The sequence below is a fragment of the Scomber japonicus genome, chromosome 7 (genome assembly GCF_027409825.1).
Source record: "Scomber japonicus isolate fScoJap1 chromosome 7, fScoJap1.pri, whole genome shotgun sequence".
Taxonomy (NCBI): Eukaryota; Metazoa; Chordata; class Actinopteri; order Scombriformes; family Scombridae; genus Scomber; species Scomber japonicus.
Window position 1 is genome coordinate 4615286 of NC_070584.1, and position 12555 is coordinate 4627840.

Consider the following 12555-nt stretch of genomic DNA (forward strand, 5'->3'; position numbering starts at 1 on the left):
GTCATGAAAGAGGAAGAACTGTCAGAGGTCAGTTATTAGCAGCAGAGGAAATGTATGGTTCAGGTAGTATTACACTGAGTAACAGCACACACAAATTCCTCAATTTCCCAATGTCACACACCTAAATGTTGGATGGCTGTGATTCAGGAAGTAGAGCAGGTCATCCATTCATCAGATCATCAGTTCGATTCCTGGCTCCTCCAGTCAGCATGATGATGAGTCCTTGGTAAGGTTGGGTTACTTTGTAAATGTAATAAGTTACAGATTACTAGTTCCTCTATTTAAAATGTAGTAAGTGATGTAACTATTGCAATGACTTCATCAAAGTAATGTAACTTACCAATTACCATTACCAAAATCTAAGTTCAGCTGTTTTTCATGGATACTGACATGATTTATAAGTGAGATCATTTCTTCTAAAGCAACATTTATCTCTCATTTGAAAATGTATTCATTAGTTCATGTAGATTTTGAGTATAAAATAAAGATATTAGATGAATAAAGTAAGCTTAATTGGTACTGTGACTCCATTGAAGTCCATGTGTGCTCTAAATAAGCCCACGTCATGATTTATTTACTAAATATAAAAATAATATTGACTTCAAAGAATTAAAAACATCAATATATGCTTTCAGTAACATGTTAAATATTTTAAAAAATGAGGAAAATATGACTTAAGATGTAACCTTCTTTGTAATCATCAACATTTTCATCAGTAACTGTCATTTAATGACACATTTTTTCTCAGTTACTGTAACGGATTACACTCACTATTATTTTGTAATTAAATCACATAACGCTGTTACATGGAACTAGTTACTCACCAACCCAGTTTTTTCGGGCAAGATACTGAGCCCCAAATTGCTCCCAATGACTGTGCCAACAGTGTATGAATGTGTGTGAATGGGTGAATGTTACATGTACTGTAGTGTAAAAGCACTTTGAGTAGTTAAAAGTCTAGAAAGTTGCTACAGTATATAAGTACAGTTCATTTACCCAAAAAAAAGAAAAATGTTAAGCTGATATCAGATGTTTGTATGCAGTGTGAGCGATGCGTGCCTACATCAACATTCATTCATCTTACTTTACTGGCTACATGGTAAATTGAGGGACTGTCTTGGCTATGTATGCAATAACTGAATTAAGTTTATCTTGTGCTTTTTTCTGAGCTTGGTCTGAAACATCTGGAGCAGCAGCTGTATAACTGGATGCATTTCAAACATCCTCACAGCTCCCTGGTGATATTTTTCGGAAGCCAGAGACAGCTCACAGCTCATTTGGTAGAATGACTTACTAATAAAATAAGGAATTGCAACTTTAAAATCCAAAGCAACAAAGTAATATATCACCATGCGAAAACACCACCATGCTGTTACATTACCAGCTGTGTAATAGTCCTTTAACCGAGCAGCTAAAACAACCACTGTGTTAAATTTGCAGCCGGCTGTCGGGGGAGGAGGAGGCTTGGTTGGTTGGTTGAGTGAGCTGTTGTTTCCAGAAAAGAAAGTTTTTAACAGGCAGCACCTGGTGAAGCAATCACTGACTCATTGGTATTTATCAGCAGCTCTATCAACCACCTGCAGCCGTGTTATGGTCATTTTCTGCTATGGGACAGCTCAGTGGGCCATATTAGTGTGGATGTTTCACCAGGAACCCGCTCAAATGACCCTAATGGTACTCTGTGCTACCTGCCGCTCCGCTATTTCGAACGCACTAATCTTCAGGCTGTAGACTTGGTGAAAAAATGACACCGTTGTGGCCTTTTATTCATGCGTTATTTGGCAACAAAATGAGGCGGTAGATTGCATCGGTCCTGGTGCCAGCATGCTTCTACACAGAGCCAAATTTTAATTGAAATATACACACGGCGGCTGTAACAGCGACGTTAATGGTGACGATGAAGCTCCGTGTCATCCTCAGCAATATGTTTTAGACAAAACAGAGCACTGTCTGATTATCTGTCTCAACAATGAGAAGAAATGACAGGAGTGTGATTAGACCAGAGAGTGCGTGATTCATCAGTGTCAAGCAGTATACAGTGTTACAGGATATCACACATTATGTTACATGCACATTCATTGTCATCTGCATTATGTTAAATTCATGTGGAATGTGTTTTCTCTCACTTTCTTCTCACAGTGGTGACTAATTATGTCACTTGATTGTTTTCACTGATGACAGAGTAGGTTGGTCTGTTTCCTCGCTGCCTCACGCTGTTTTTAATTGTTTTCACACCTCACAGTTTTAGAGGAAACAAGTTTTCATATGCAAGAAAAATTGTAGGTAGAATAAGTAAGAATTATTCTTTTATCTTTCCTTCTTTTTTAAGATGAACAAAGCCAAACCCAAAGGAAAGAAGGAAAAAAGAAAGAAAGAAAGGGAGGAAGGACAGAAGGAAGGAAGGGAAAAAAAGAGAGTAAGGAAAGTGGGCCTGTTTGGACCCCTCGGCGGGCCGGTTCTGGGCCACGGGCTGCATGTTTGACACCCCTGGTTTAGAATAAGCTGCACTGACAACCTACAATATGTAATAATAATTATAATAATAATGTAATAATAATTATTATTATTTATATAGCACTTTTCACAGATAAATGTCATAAAGTGCTTTTCAAGAGAAAATATAAAAAGGTCTAGTCATAGATACAAAACAGAAACAATGAATAATTAAATAAAGAAATCAAAATAAAGATGAAATGCTGATGAGGTTACCCAAACACCCAAACACATGTGTATCCATTCAGTTTGGATTGAATTACATTGAATGGCAGTTGTTGTGCCCGCTTTAGTTTTGAGAAAGTTTCCAGGTTTTTCCCTTTTGTTCATATTCTCAAGTATAATAATTTTTTTCAGCAACTTGAACCAAATTAATCAGTGATTCAAGTTTTCAAATCAATTTCAATTCAAACTTTATTAACGGCACACCTCATGTGGTCACCATGTTATTCCTCTACATCTCAAAAGCTATATTTCATCTGTCACTACACTACATTTGTTCATGCATTAACCCTCCTGGTGTAAACTCATTTCATTTAGATGAGGCTACATATGCTGTCAACCTACAAAAGAGCTCCAATCTGTCCATGGCATCAACTGCTCTAACTTATACTAGATAGTATCACAGTTGATGATGTTATGTAAGCTCACATAAGGAAAACCTTTTTTTTTCTCGCCACTTCCTTCCTATCTGTAATCATTACCCATACCACGGCTTCCCTGGTTAAAAGTCTATCTGGAGTTTGGTCCACATTAATCATCCCAGACTGAGAGAGGAAATGAGACTAGTGCAACAACTGCTCCTCCACTCTGTGTGTGAGGATTAAAGGCTCAGCACGACTCGCCCAGAATTAAAATTTCATTCACTTTTAACATTACTCTGATGGAAGCGCTGAGAGATACAACAACAAAACATGTGACTAATGGTCTATTGCCAAATCAAGGGAGGCACTTTGAAAAACACAATGGCCTCAGATGAATAATAAATCACTGTTTCATTCACCGAGCCGCCACCGCCGCATCTCTCCATCCATCTATCGTTGGGGATGAAAAACAGCTGCCACCGCCTTTATGGAGGGGGAGAAAAAAAAACGCCTCTGGAATCCAACACTGAGAGAGAGAGAGAGAGAGAAAGAAAGAAAGAAAGAAAGAAAGGAAGAGTGTTTTTGGTCTCATGCAAGCTCTCTACATTTTTATTTTTTTGGAAGTGACTAATACTCTGTTAGATAAAAGCTCCACTTGCTTTGAATACGCTCATTTTTCATCAGCTCATGCATATTTCAGCCCTTAAAACCATCTCCTGTCGTTTGCATCTATGGGCCTTTTTTTTTTTTTTTAGTTTTTTTGCAACTAAAAGGTCTCACTCACTCGCTCTCACACTTGAAGAAAATGATGAATTTATAAGTCCTGCTCTTTTTTTCTGTGTTTTTGGCTCGGTTTTTTTTTAGATGGTAGTTAATGTGCAGCTGTACAGAATTCACACAGGCAGATATGAGCGTGCTTTTTGGTATATTGTCAACTTTTAAGACAAGTGTGTGTGTGTGTGTGTGTGTGTGTGTGTGTGTGTGTGTGTGTTTGGATGTGTGTAATACTGCTGACAGTCACTGTTTTTTTCTCTCAACACAAGCAGTATTACTTGCTATTGTCCCCGCCCCCTTCCAAGTACTGGTTGCACCTCTCCAGATTTAGGCTTGTCATTTCACACCCACACACACACACATGCACTGTCCCTGTCTCAGCCCCCTCCAGGCTCGCTGTTGGCAGTGTGTGGTATATTTGTATAAGGGCTGAGAACACATTAGCACATCCAACCATATCCTGCCAACACTAAGTCACAGTACGAGCAGAGTAAAGAGGGAATTATTCCACTTTGATGTCTAATGCCAGAGTCTGGAGGCGACTTCTTACATCCTCAAAGTCAACTTTTTTTGGAGAAGTTAGAGGGCCGCCCCTGGCTCAGCTGGATGAAGAGTGAGATTACATGATTTGGGAATAACGAGTGATGGGACCGAGTCAAACAGTGTTGAGATGCTGCTGAAAAAGTGAAGAGATAAAAATCAGTTGAGGAATTCCATCCTTATTAGGACATTCTTTAAGTCACATGACCAATGCCAACATGCAGCACTGATGCAGGATCTAACCTTTTTATGAACCTGTTTTAGGTGTCTAACCTTCAATATATAATATAGTTTATTTCCCATCAACATGACCTGGATATTAGGGAGAAAACAGACATGTACTAACAGGGCAAATTGTTTAGTAAGCATCATCAGATAGCAGAGCAGAGCCACATATGAACAGAAACACACTTTGCTTGGATAAAGTTCACTTAGCTCCGACTCTCTGCACAGTTTGTCCTTCTGTCTCCATCCATCATTTCACCAGATTCAGTCAAAGTTTAACTCTGTAGCACATTTACAATAAGCTCCGTTGACCAAAGTGCTAAAAAAAGAACAATTATGAGTAAAATGAACTATAAAATCACAACATATAAAAATATAATTACACAATAAAATTCAGGATGTCTAGGATTAAAAGCCAAATGCATATAGGTGAGTCTTAAGCAATTATTTAGTTGGTTAGTTACATTTCTGACTGTGACTGACATGAATTATAATTTTACCTGTTTTTTTTAAATCTATTTATAAGTTTTGATGATCTTTATGTAAGTGTCAGCTCATCACATCTTTGCTGACCCCTAGTGGTTGAATTTAACTCAGCTGGTGCTGCTGCAGGCGACTGTGATTGATGGATTATCATGGTTCCATGTTAGAAGACAAAGAAAAACATAAAGAAGCACAAAAAATCAGCAGAGAAAAATGAATAATATGAAAATCCTAAAAGACTGATAATGCTTTAACTCAATTTATGAAAAAACTAAAATAACCCTGCTGGTCAAAAGCCACAATCATACATATTTAATGCTTTGATGGACTTTCAATGTGTTTGGCTTGATTCCAGGCTCCTTTCTCTCTCTCTGATTGTGTTTATGTGTGCAAAACTAATTATGCCACTCATTAAGATGACTTTTAAAACCCATCATAAATACATTTCCTGTCTAGACTTTGATTGAATCAGTAGGCTTCCAGAGCACCAGTGTTTACTCCCTCACACTCCCTGGAAAGAAGTGGTGATGTCATACAGTTCTTCTTCTTTTATTTTCAGAGGTTTTTTTCTAGAAGGCACTCACAACAAGACTTACATTATGGAAGTTGTGTTTCTTTAGACTTCATAAGACTATGAAGGAGAAGCTGTCAGGATCAGTGAAGAGCAGTTACTCCATTCTGTTTTATGTTCTGTACTCACTAAGAAGTCCTCTAGTCTTTTATATTCTGTTTCATGTTTTAGTCTGATTGCAAACCTTCAGTCTTTATGTTTCGCTCACTCACTTTGTAAGAGAGGTGCATCATAAAGTTTCCAGGATGTTAATTTGAGTGCATTGTCACATTCTTGTATAAAAATAAGTGTGAATGTGTCAGATTTATTTGACCAAATCTTGTAATTTCTTAATCAAGTGTCCTGTATTCAAATCTGATTCTAATTATAGAGAAAGAAGAGACAATGTTCAGAGACAGTGCATACAGTATGTACATGCACACACTTCTTAATTAGTGTTTTTATGAAAGAACCATTGTATCCATAGCTGTCCTCAGTTGGACATTCACACAGCCCACTTAAAAATCCCAGCATGGAAAGTTCTCCAAAGTTCTCCATCCAAAGCAATCATACTTCAATGCAATCATCTCAGATGTAAATACCATCTCCATTTTTTCCCCAATATCTTCTTCAGTTTCCCTTCTAAGTCTCATGTTGCATGGGAAATGTTCATCTTTCCATGTTTTTCCATCATTATCACAAGTCACACTATTTGTACTGTTGTCATATCTTCTGTCTCATTTCAAGTAGGGAGATATGGGACAACTTTGAAAGTAAACTTGTGAGATTATATTGATTACTTTGCTTCTTGAAATACTACAATGTTTTTAACCAGTTCATTATTGTGTGTTTCCATTACAGTATGTTTTGACCTTTTGATTGTGTTCTTATATATGGTTATTGTGGTTAAACAGTTACACTACATCGCAATTTCCTTCTAGGTGATCATTAGAATACTGTGCGACTGGAAAAATAAAGTGTTACGTAAAATAAAGACCCTCCCCTTGCATTGTGTCTCATGTTCTAGGCTAGTGAAGAACCTTTTAACAGAAGAGACAGGGCTGGTCCCGTCCAGTATACTGCAAACAGCATCTGAAGGAGGTCACTCTTTAAGTAACAACTCTGCTACTCCTCACTAACCACTGGCAGCCTTGTTGTAACACACTAACTCACCCAGCCCTCCCTCCCTTCCTTTATTCCAACTTGGTCCATCGCTCCCTCACTCTCTCTCACTCTCTCATATGGCGGTCAGGGGCCGGGAGCCCGAGGGACCGGGCGGGCCGCTGCTCTGGGAGAGGGAGGGAATGCTGGATAGGTTTTTTGGGTTGGATGGAAGGATGGAAGAGCTTTTAAGAGTTGGATAATCAGAGCATGATGTGACTGATTGTAGCACTTTCCCTCCAACACACTCTACCCATGATTCCTTTCTCTCTCTTTTTCTTTGTGTGCTGGGAGTGGACGTAGGAAGAAAAAAAAATAGAGGCCAAGATTTATAATGTGTTTGAAAAGAAATATAGATTTAGTCTGATCAGAGTCTACATAAAGTATTGTTTGGAGCAGCAAAGCATGTGGAGCATCAAGGGTTCCAGAAGTAAAGGTCCTGTTCATTTTTTGAGTGGACAATTATAGGTGACTGGTGCTTGGAACACTTTCTAAAAACACTGTTAACATGAAATGAATAATCTCAGAAGTAATTATCAGGTTCCTTGATCAAATGTGAACAGTGAAAGACTGTAAACATAAAACATTACAGGTCAGCAGAGGACAACTAGTCAAACAAGTCATTCTATGTAGAACCTGTGCTACTTACATTTTTCAAGTAAACTATCATCTACATTCAGCAGTTTTGGCACCTATGGCACTTTGTTTTTCTTCAGCTGCTTGATAATGAGTTAATAATTAGGATCAGGTGTGTTAGAGTGAGGAGATACCTAAAACATGCAGGACAGTAGCTCTCCAGGAGCAGGGTTGGAGACCACTGGTCTAAATGATACAACCAGTGAGCCCCAAAAGCCCAAATCAGAGTTTTACTGTTGCAATTTGGAAGAAAACACAGTACCATAGGTGCCAAAATACAAAATGAACACAGACTCTACTTAATGTTTTAACTGATTTAACTGATAACTACTGATTTAGAGCCATTCACTATGCCAAACTGGGAAAAAAATGCAACTTCACAGAAACACAGTTGGAATAATTAAAACTAGTGGCCACAACATAAAATGATGGCATGGTTAAAGAGCAATTTAACACTGTGTTTTAGCTTAAACTGCACTGAAACACACACTCCTGTAATATTACAGGTACTCTAATTACCAGATTCTTACTTGTTAATATTGTTCACATCAACTTCCAAAGTTGGAAACAACATATCGAAGTTGGAAGTTGATAATATTAAACTGCCTAAAACAAACTATTAAACCCTCTTTTAATGGAATTAGTCTTATATTGTAGATGTATTTTTTTGTTGTGAGCACTGGAATCTTTCTCATCTCTACTGTTCATCTTATCCAGCATGAACGCAACATTAACACTGATCATTAAAGCTCTGTAAAACCACCTCTTCATCGTCACCTCCCCCCCCCCCCCCCCCCCCCCCCCGTCTGGCTGCCTACACCAAACGCTGTGTTAATGACAGATCATACATCAAGTGGACAGCTCATATTTCATAGAATAATAGTTCCAGCATTGTGGTAGGAATAATGGTAGAACATGATGTTTTCATGATAGGTGTGTAGGGTACAAAGTGACTTTACAGTTAATTTATTGACTCAAAGATGAAAATATAGCATTGAGTATGAGATTAATGTGTTTTTAATTTTGAGGAAGCGTGATGATGTTGTTAAAAGGCAGCTTTAAAACAGGGAACGGTACTTCTGGAACCATTGGCTTCTCTAACTTAACCACCCTTCAGATAATTGAGTTCATGGTTTGGTTTTTCTTGTAGAGAGCCACTCCTCAGCCTCTCTCTCTCTCTCTCTCTCTCTCCCTCTCTCTCTCTTTCTCTCTCTCTCTCTCTCTCTCTCACTTTATCGTCCCCTCTGTCCTCCATACATCTCTCCACCATTTCTCCTCCCTTTCACGCCGGCTTGAAGACTGATCTCTGAAGTGTTTGTCGTGGCCTTGCTTGTTTTGTTACCGAGCTCTGTCCACTTCTCTTTAAAACAACTACCTCTTCCTTCTCCTCTTCTCATTTCCCTTCACCGCACCTGCCCCCTCTATCTCTTTCTCTTCCTTTTATCTCTGTCTGAGTTTTTTTTCTCCACACTTGAGGAGGACAGAACTCCACGCTCTAGCAGTTGACCCTCTAGCAGTATTTTGGTTAAGTGGAGCCCATTAACAAAAGGCCCTCTTCACCTGTCTGTGTTGATTGCGGCTGTCTGCCTTCACTATAATTCTTTATGCACTCTCCTGGCTGATATTGTTGCAGATATTGAACGCCTCATTATTATGTCTCCTTGTTTTACACTCCTCTTAAAGCTGCATTGTTTAGTGCGTTATGTTTTATCGGCACCGCACTCCAGGCTGTGTACCCCCCCCCCCCCCCCCCCCTCTGATACACTGTGTTTGAATGCCACAGTATATCCATTTCCCCTGTGCTTGTTTTGTGTATTTATTGCTATAAAACCAACTTATTTATAAAAACAACTTATAACATTGCAGCTAACTCAAGTGTTTCTTTTTCTTTCTTTTTCCAGATATCTTCAGTGATCTGTGCACAGCAGCACTCTCCGATTCGGAGGAAAATGAAGCTAGTACCTGGGGAGATGTGTCTCAGGACAGCAGATAAACATGGAAGACTTTTGTAGTTCTACAAACATGTTGCACTACAAACATTTTCTATCTTTCGATGGATGTCAGACATGGCAGACATTTCTTACTGTAGTTTTTCAAATGTAAGCTGGACTTTTAACTATCAACAATTACAAGTCTTCTAATTGTAGTTCTATATATTGGACTACAAATATGGCCTGCTCTTGTTTTTCAACTGTTTTTCATGTTCGACTCACTGAGGCTTCTCAGTGGAGCTTTTTGACAAAGCTGGAACCTTAACATGCCTGGATGCCACGGCGGGAAAGCCATAAATGCAAGTTTGAATTCACAGAAGAATGAGGTGTCGTCTGCATAGAAGCGGACACTGCATGGATCTGCACATTGAACTTTACATCCTGTGTTGGATGAATTCAGATTATGTACTGTAGTAACACAACTACAAATGCAACTTGTGAGTGGTTGGGTTGGATACCTGCGACCTCAACCGCAAACTGCTCATCTCTGATAGGATAACCTTAGGGAAATGTGATAAAGTGCATGCGCTGGTTGTGAACAGGCCTTTGTGAGGAGCCTTGTTTTGCTGCTACGCTGCTCTGAAGCAAGACTTTATTAAACCAGGTTCTGCCTCTGCTGCCCTGCTTCAGCTTTTCAGGTTCAAACTACAGACACTTATAGCTGCAGTCTCCAGAAGAACCTATAAGTTGTCTTGCTTGCCTTTCTTCGCTCTGGTGGAGCAACCTACATAACATCATCGCATTACATCACATATATTATCTGAGCGTGCCTGTACTCACAGCCTGATCTGTATGAACTTATGAAACTGAGAATCTCCCTTTCATATCTCTTTATTAGCCAGTCCTCTTTTACATATGGTTTACTCTCTGGAAAGGACATGTGTTATAGTCTCACAGGTATTACAACATGTTAAATTATACTGACAAGATATTTTGTTTGTTATATTGTTACTGAACACTCGCAAACTGTGTTGATGATGTTCCTTTTTCCTTTAGTTTTTATGTGCCTAAGAATTGAATGCTTAGTTTCCATTAAAAGCACAAATGTTGCTACAAGCTGCCTCCTTTTAGTCCAGGGAGATTGTTTTTTGGGAAATATTTTGGTCACAATCTCCATTTTAGCGTATTTTGTTTTGACTTGGTTTAGCAACCACTTTCCTAATTACACAGTAGCATTCATTTGGAGTCGTGTTTTTGGTGACCTGACAAATCCAAATCAAATAATCATTCTTCTTCCATCTGTATTGTTAACTTGCTGCCTTGTGCCAGCTACTTTTCCTAAAATCAGCTTCCTCCTGAGTCAATAAAAAATAGAAACAATACTTATGAAAATGGTGGAACCAAATAGCAAATTCACAGTCTGGAAGACCAAACCAAAGAGGTAGAACAGGCTATAAAGCTTGAGCTGAGAGAAACTGCAGTCGTGTGCTGACTCTCTCCGGGTTTTTTTGCTATCAGTGACTCCTTTCACATCACAATCATGGTAAGTGCAGCTTTAACAAAAAAAAAAAAAAAAAAATCCAAGTTTACAGTGTCAGAGCTGCAATCATTCTCTTTCAACTAATGACTGCTAAATTACTTTCCAGCAGAAAATGCATGTGGAGAAATAAATCAATCATAATGTGTTTCCCATATTATCTTCCTTTATACATTCAGAGTGAAAAGCAGACAGAGGCAGCCAATGGCTTTTGATGGAAATTAAGCATCACTGCAGCACATCTTTTTTTTTCAACGAATGGGGCGCGGGTGTAAATCATGTTTCAGAATACAGATTTGTTGCTGTGACATGTTATGCTACTCGGAGTCATCTCTGCATAATGGGATTTCCACTAGCAAGCTTTGATTCACTCCATGCCAGCCACCGCTATCTATAGACGGCACATATTCAAAGCCTTGTGTCTCTGATTTGTGTGCATGTAAACACTTTATCCCCATTGTGAGTAGGCTCAATTTTAGTGGCTAACACTCATTCATGCACACAATTGATTTATCTCTGTGCTCTTATAGCCTCAGCTCATAGCTAGCTAGTGCTCAGAGACTAGACTCATTGTATTCTCACCTTGAAAATCCATGAAGGATTTGCGTGTTGGTTCATTTTGTTCAATCCAAGTAATAGTTCAGCTTCATAATGGCGTTATCTGATTCATGAGAGTCTGCATCGAAAGCCCTTACACCAGTGTTTTTTTGTTATGGAGATATTAGCATTTATTAGCGATTTGTGAGTGTTGCCAATGCAAGTCACAAGCATTTCTTTGACAGATGGCGCTCATGTCCTTTTTTTTGTCTAGAGTAAACTTTATGGTGGGAAAAAGCCAGGGAATGCAAGTGATTTTTCAGGAAAAGCTTCTCTTTTTTTAGCAAGCAGCACCTGAGCTGTTTCCTGACATAAACATCACATTTTCAGAGAGGAAAATAGCACCATACACTGAACAACCCCTTACAACCTTCATTACATTGCAGAGGGGGGCTGGGAGGACATTTTCAGTCGTTGTATATAATCATCAGTGTTGCTCTAATATTGCATACTTTTGTGTGTAAATATCAATTTTTCTGTATGACTGCTGTATTGTTGCACACAGTTCTCCCTCAGAGGCTTTTTGACATTGTAATGCATTTCTACTGACAGATTGGATCCTCTGGACTATTGACTGAGAAATCCTGTCAAACTGTATTTACAGATAGATGCCATATCACATCAAAGGAGGGAACTCAAATGTTTAATATTTGTACCAATTTAGATGACGGCTCCTTTGAGTTACATTTTATCTGTGACTTATTATAAATGAACAACAGACACATTTGATAAGAAAAGGCAAAATATTTTATGTCAAAATGAGCACAATGACCTGGACAAGAAGGGGAAATGTGCAAAAGTGAATGGATGTGTAATGCAAACGTGGATGGATGGATGGTTGGGTGACTGGAAAGAAACGTAGGTGAATGGATGAATGGATGGATAGATGGATGGACTGACGAATACATAGCTAACAGTTGAGTGGTTGGATGGTTGGTTGGTTGGGTGGGTGACTGGAAGGATTAGTTGGATGGATGGACGGATGATGCTAATATGGAGGGATGGATGGATGATGCAGAGATGAATAAATGCGTGGATGGATGG

At 38.9% G+C, this 12555-nt stretch overlaps 1 protein-coding gene across 1 annotated transcript in view; it reads left to right on the plus strand.

Moving 5' to 3' along the window:
• Positions 1-6788, plus strand: part of mcf2l2 (MCF.2 cell line derived transforming sequence-like 2) — a 128904-nt gene extending 122116 nt beyond the window's left edge. The window contains exon 30 of the mRNA XM_053322313.1: positions 6677-6788. Within this exon, the coding sequence (XP_053178288.1) occupies positions 6677-6788 (112 nt within the window). The remainder of the gene's footprint in view (positions 1-6676) is intronic.
• The last annotated feature ends 5767 nt before the right edge of the window (positions 6789-12555 follow it).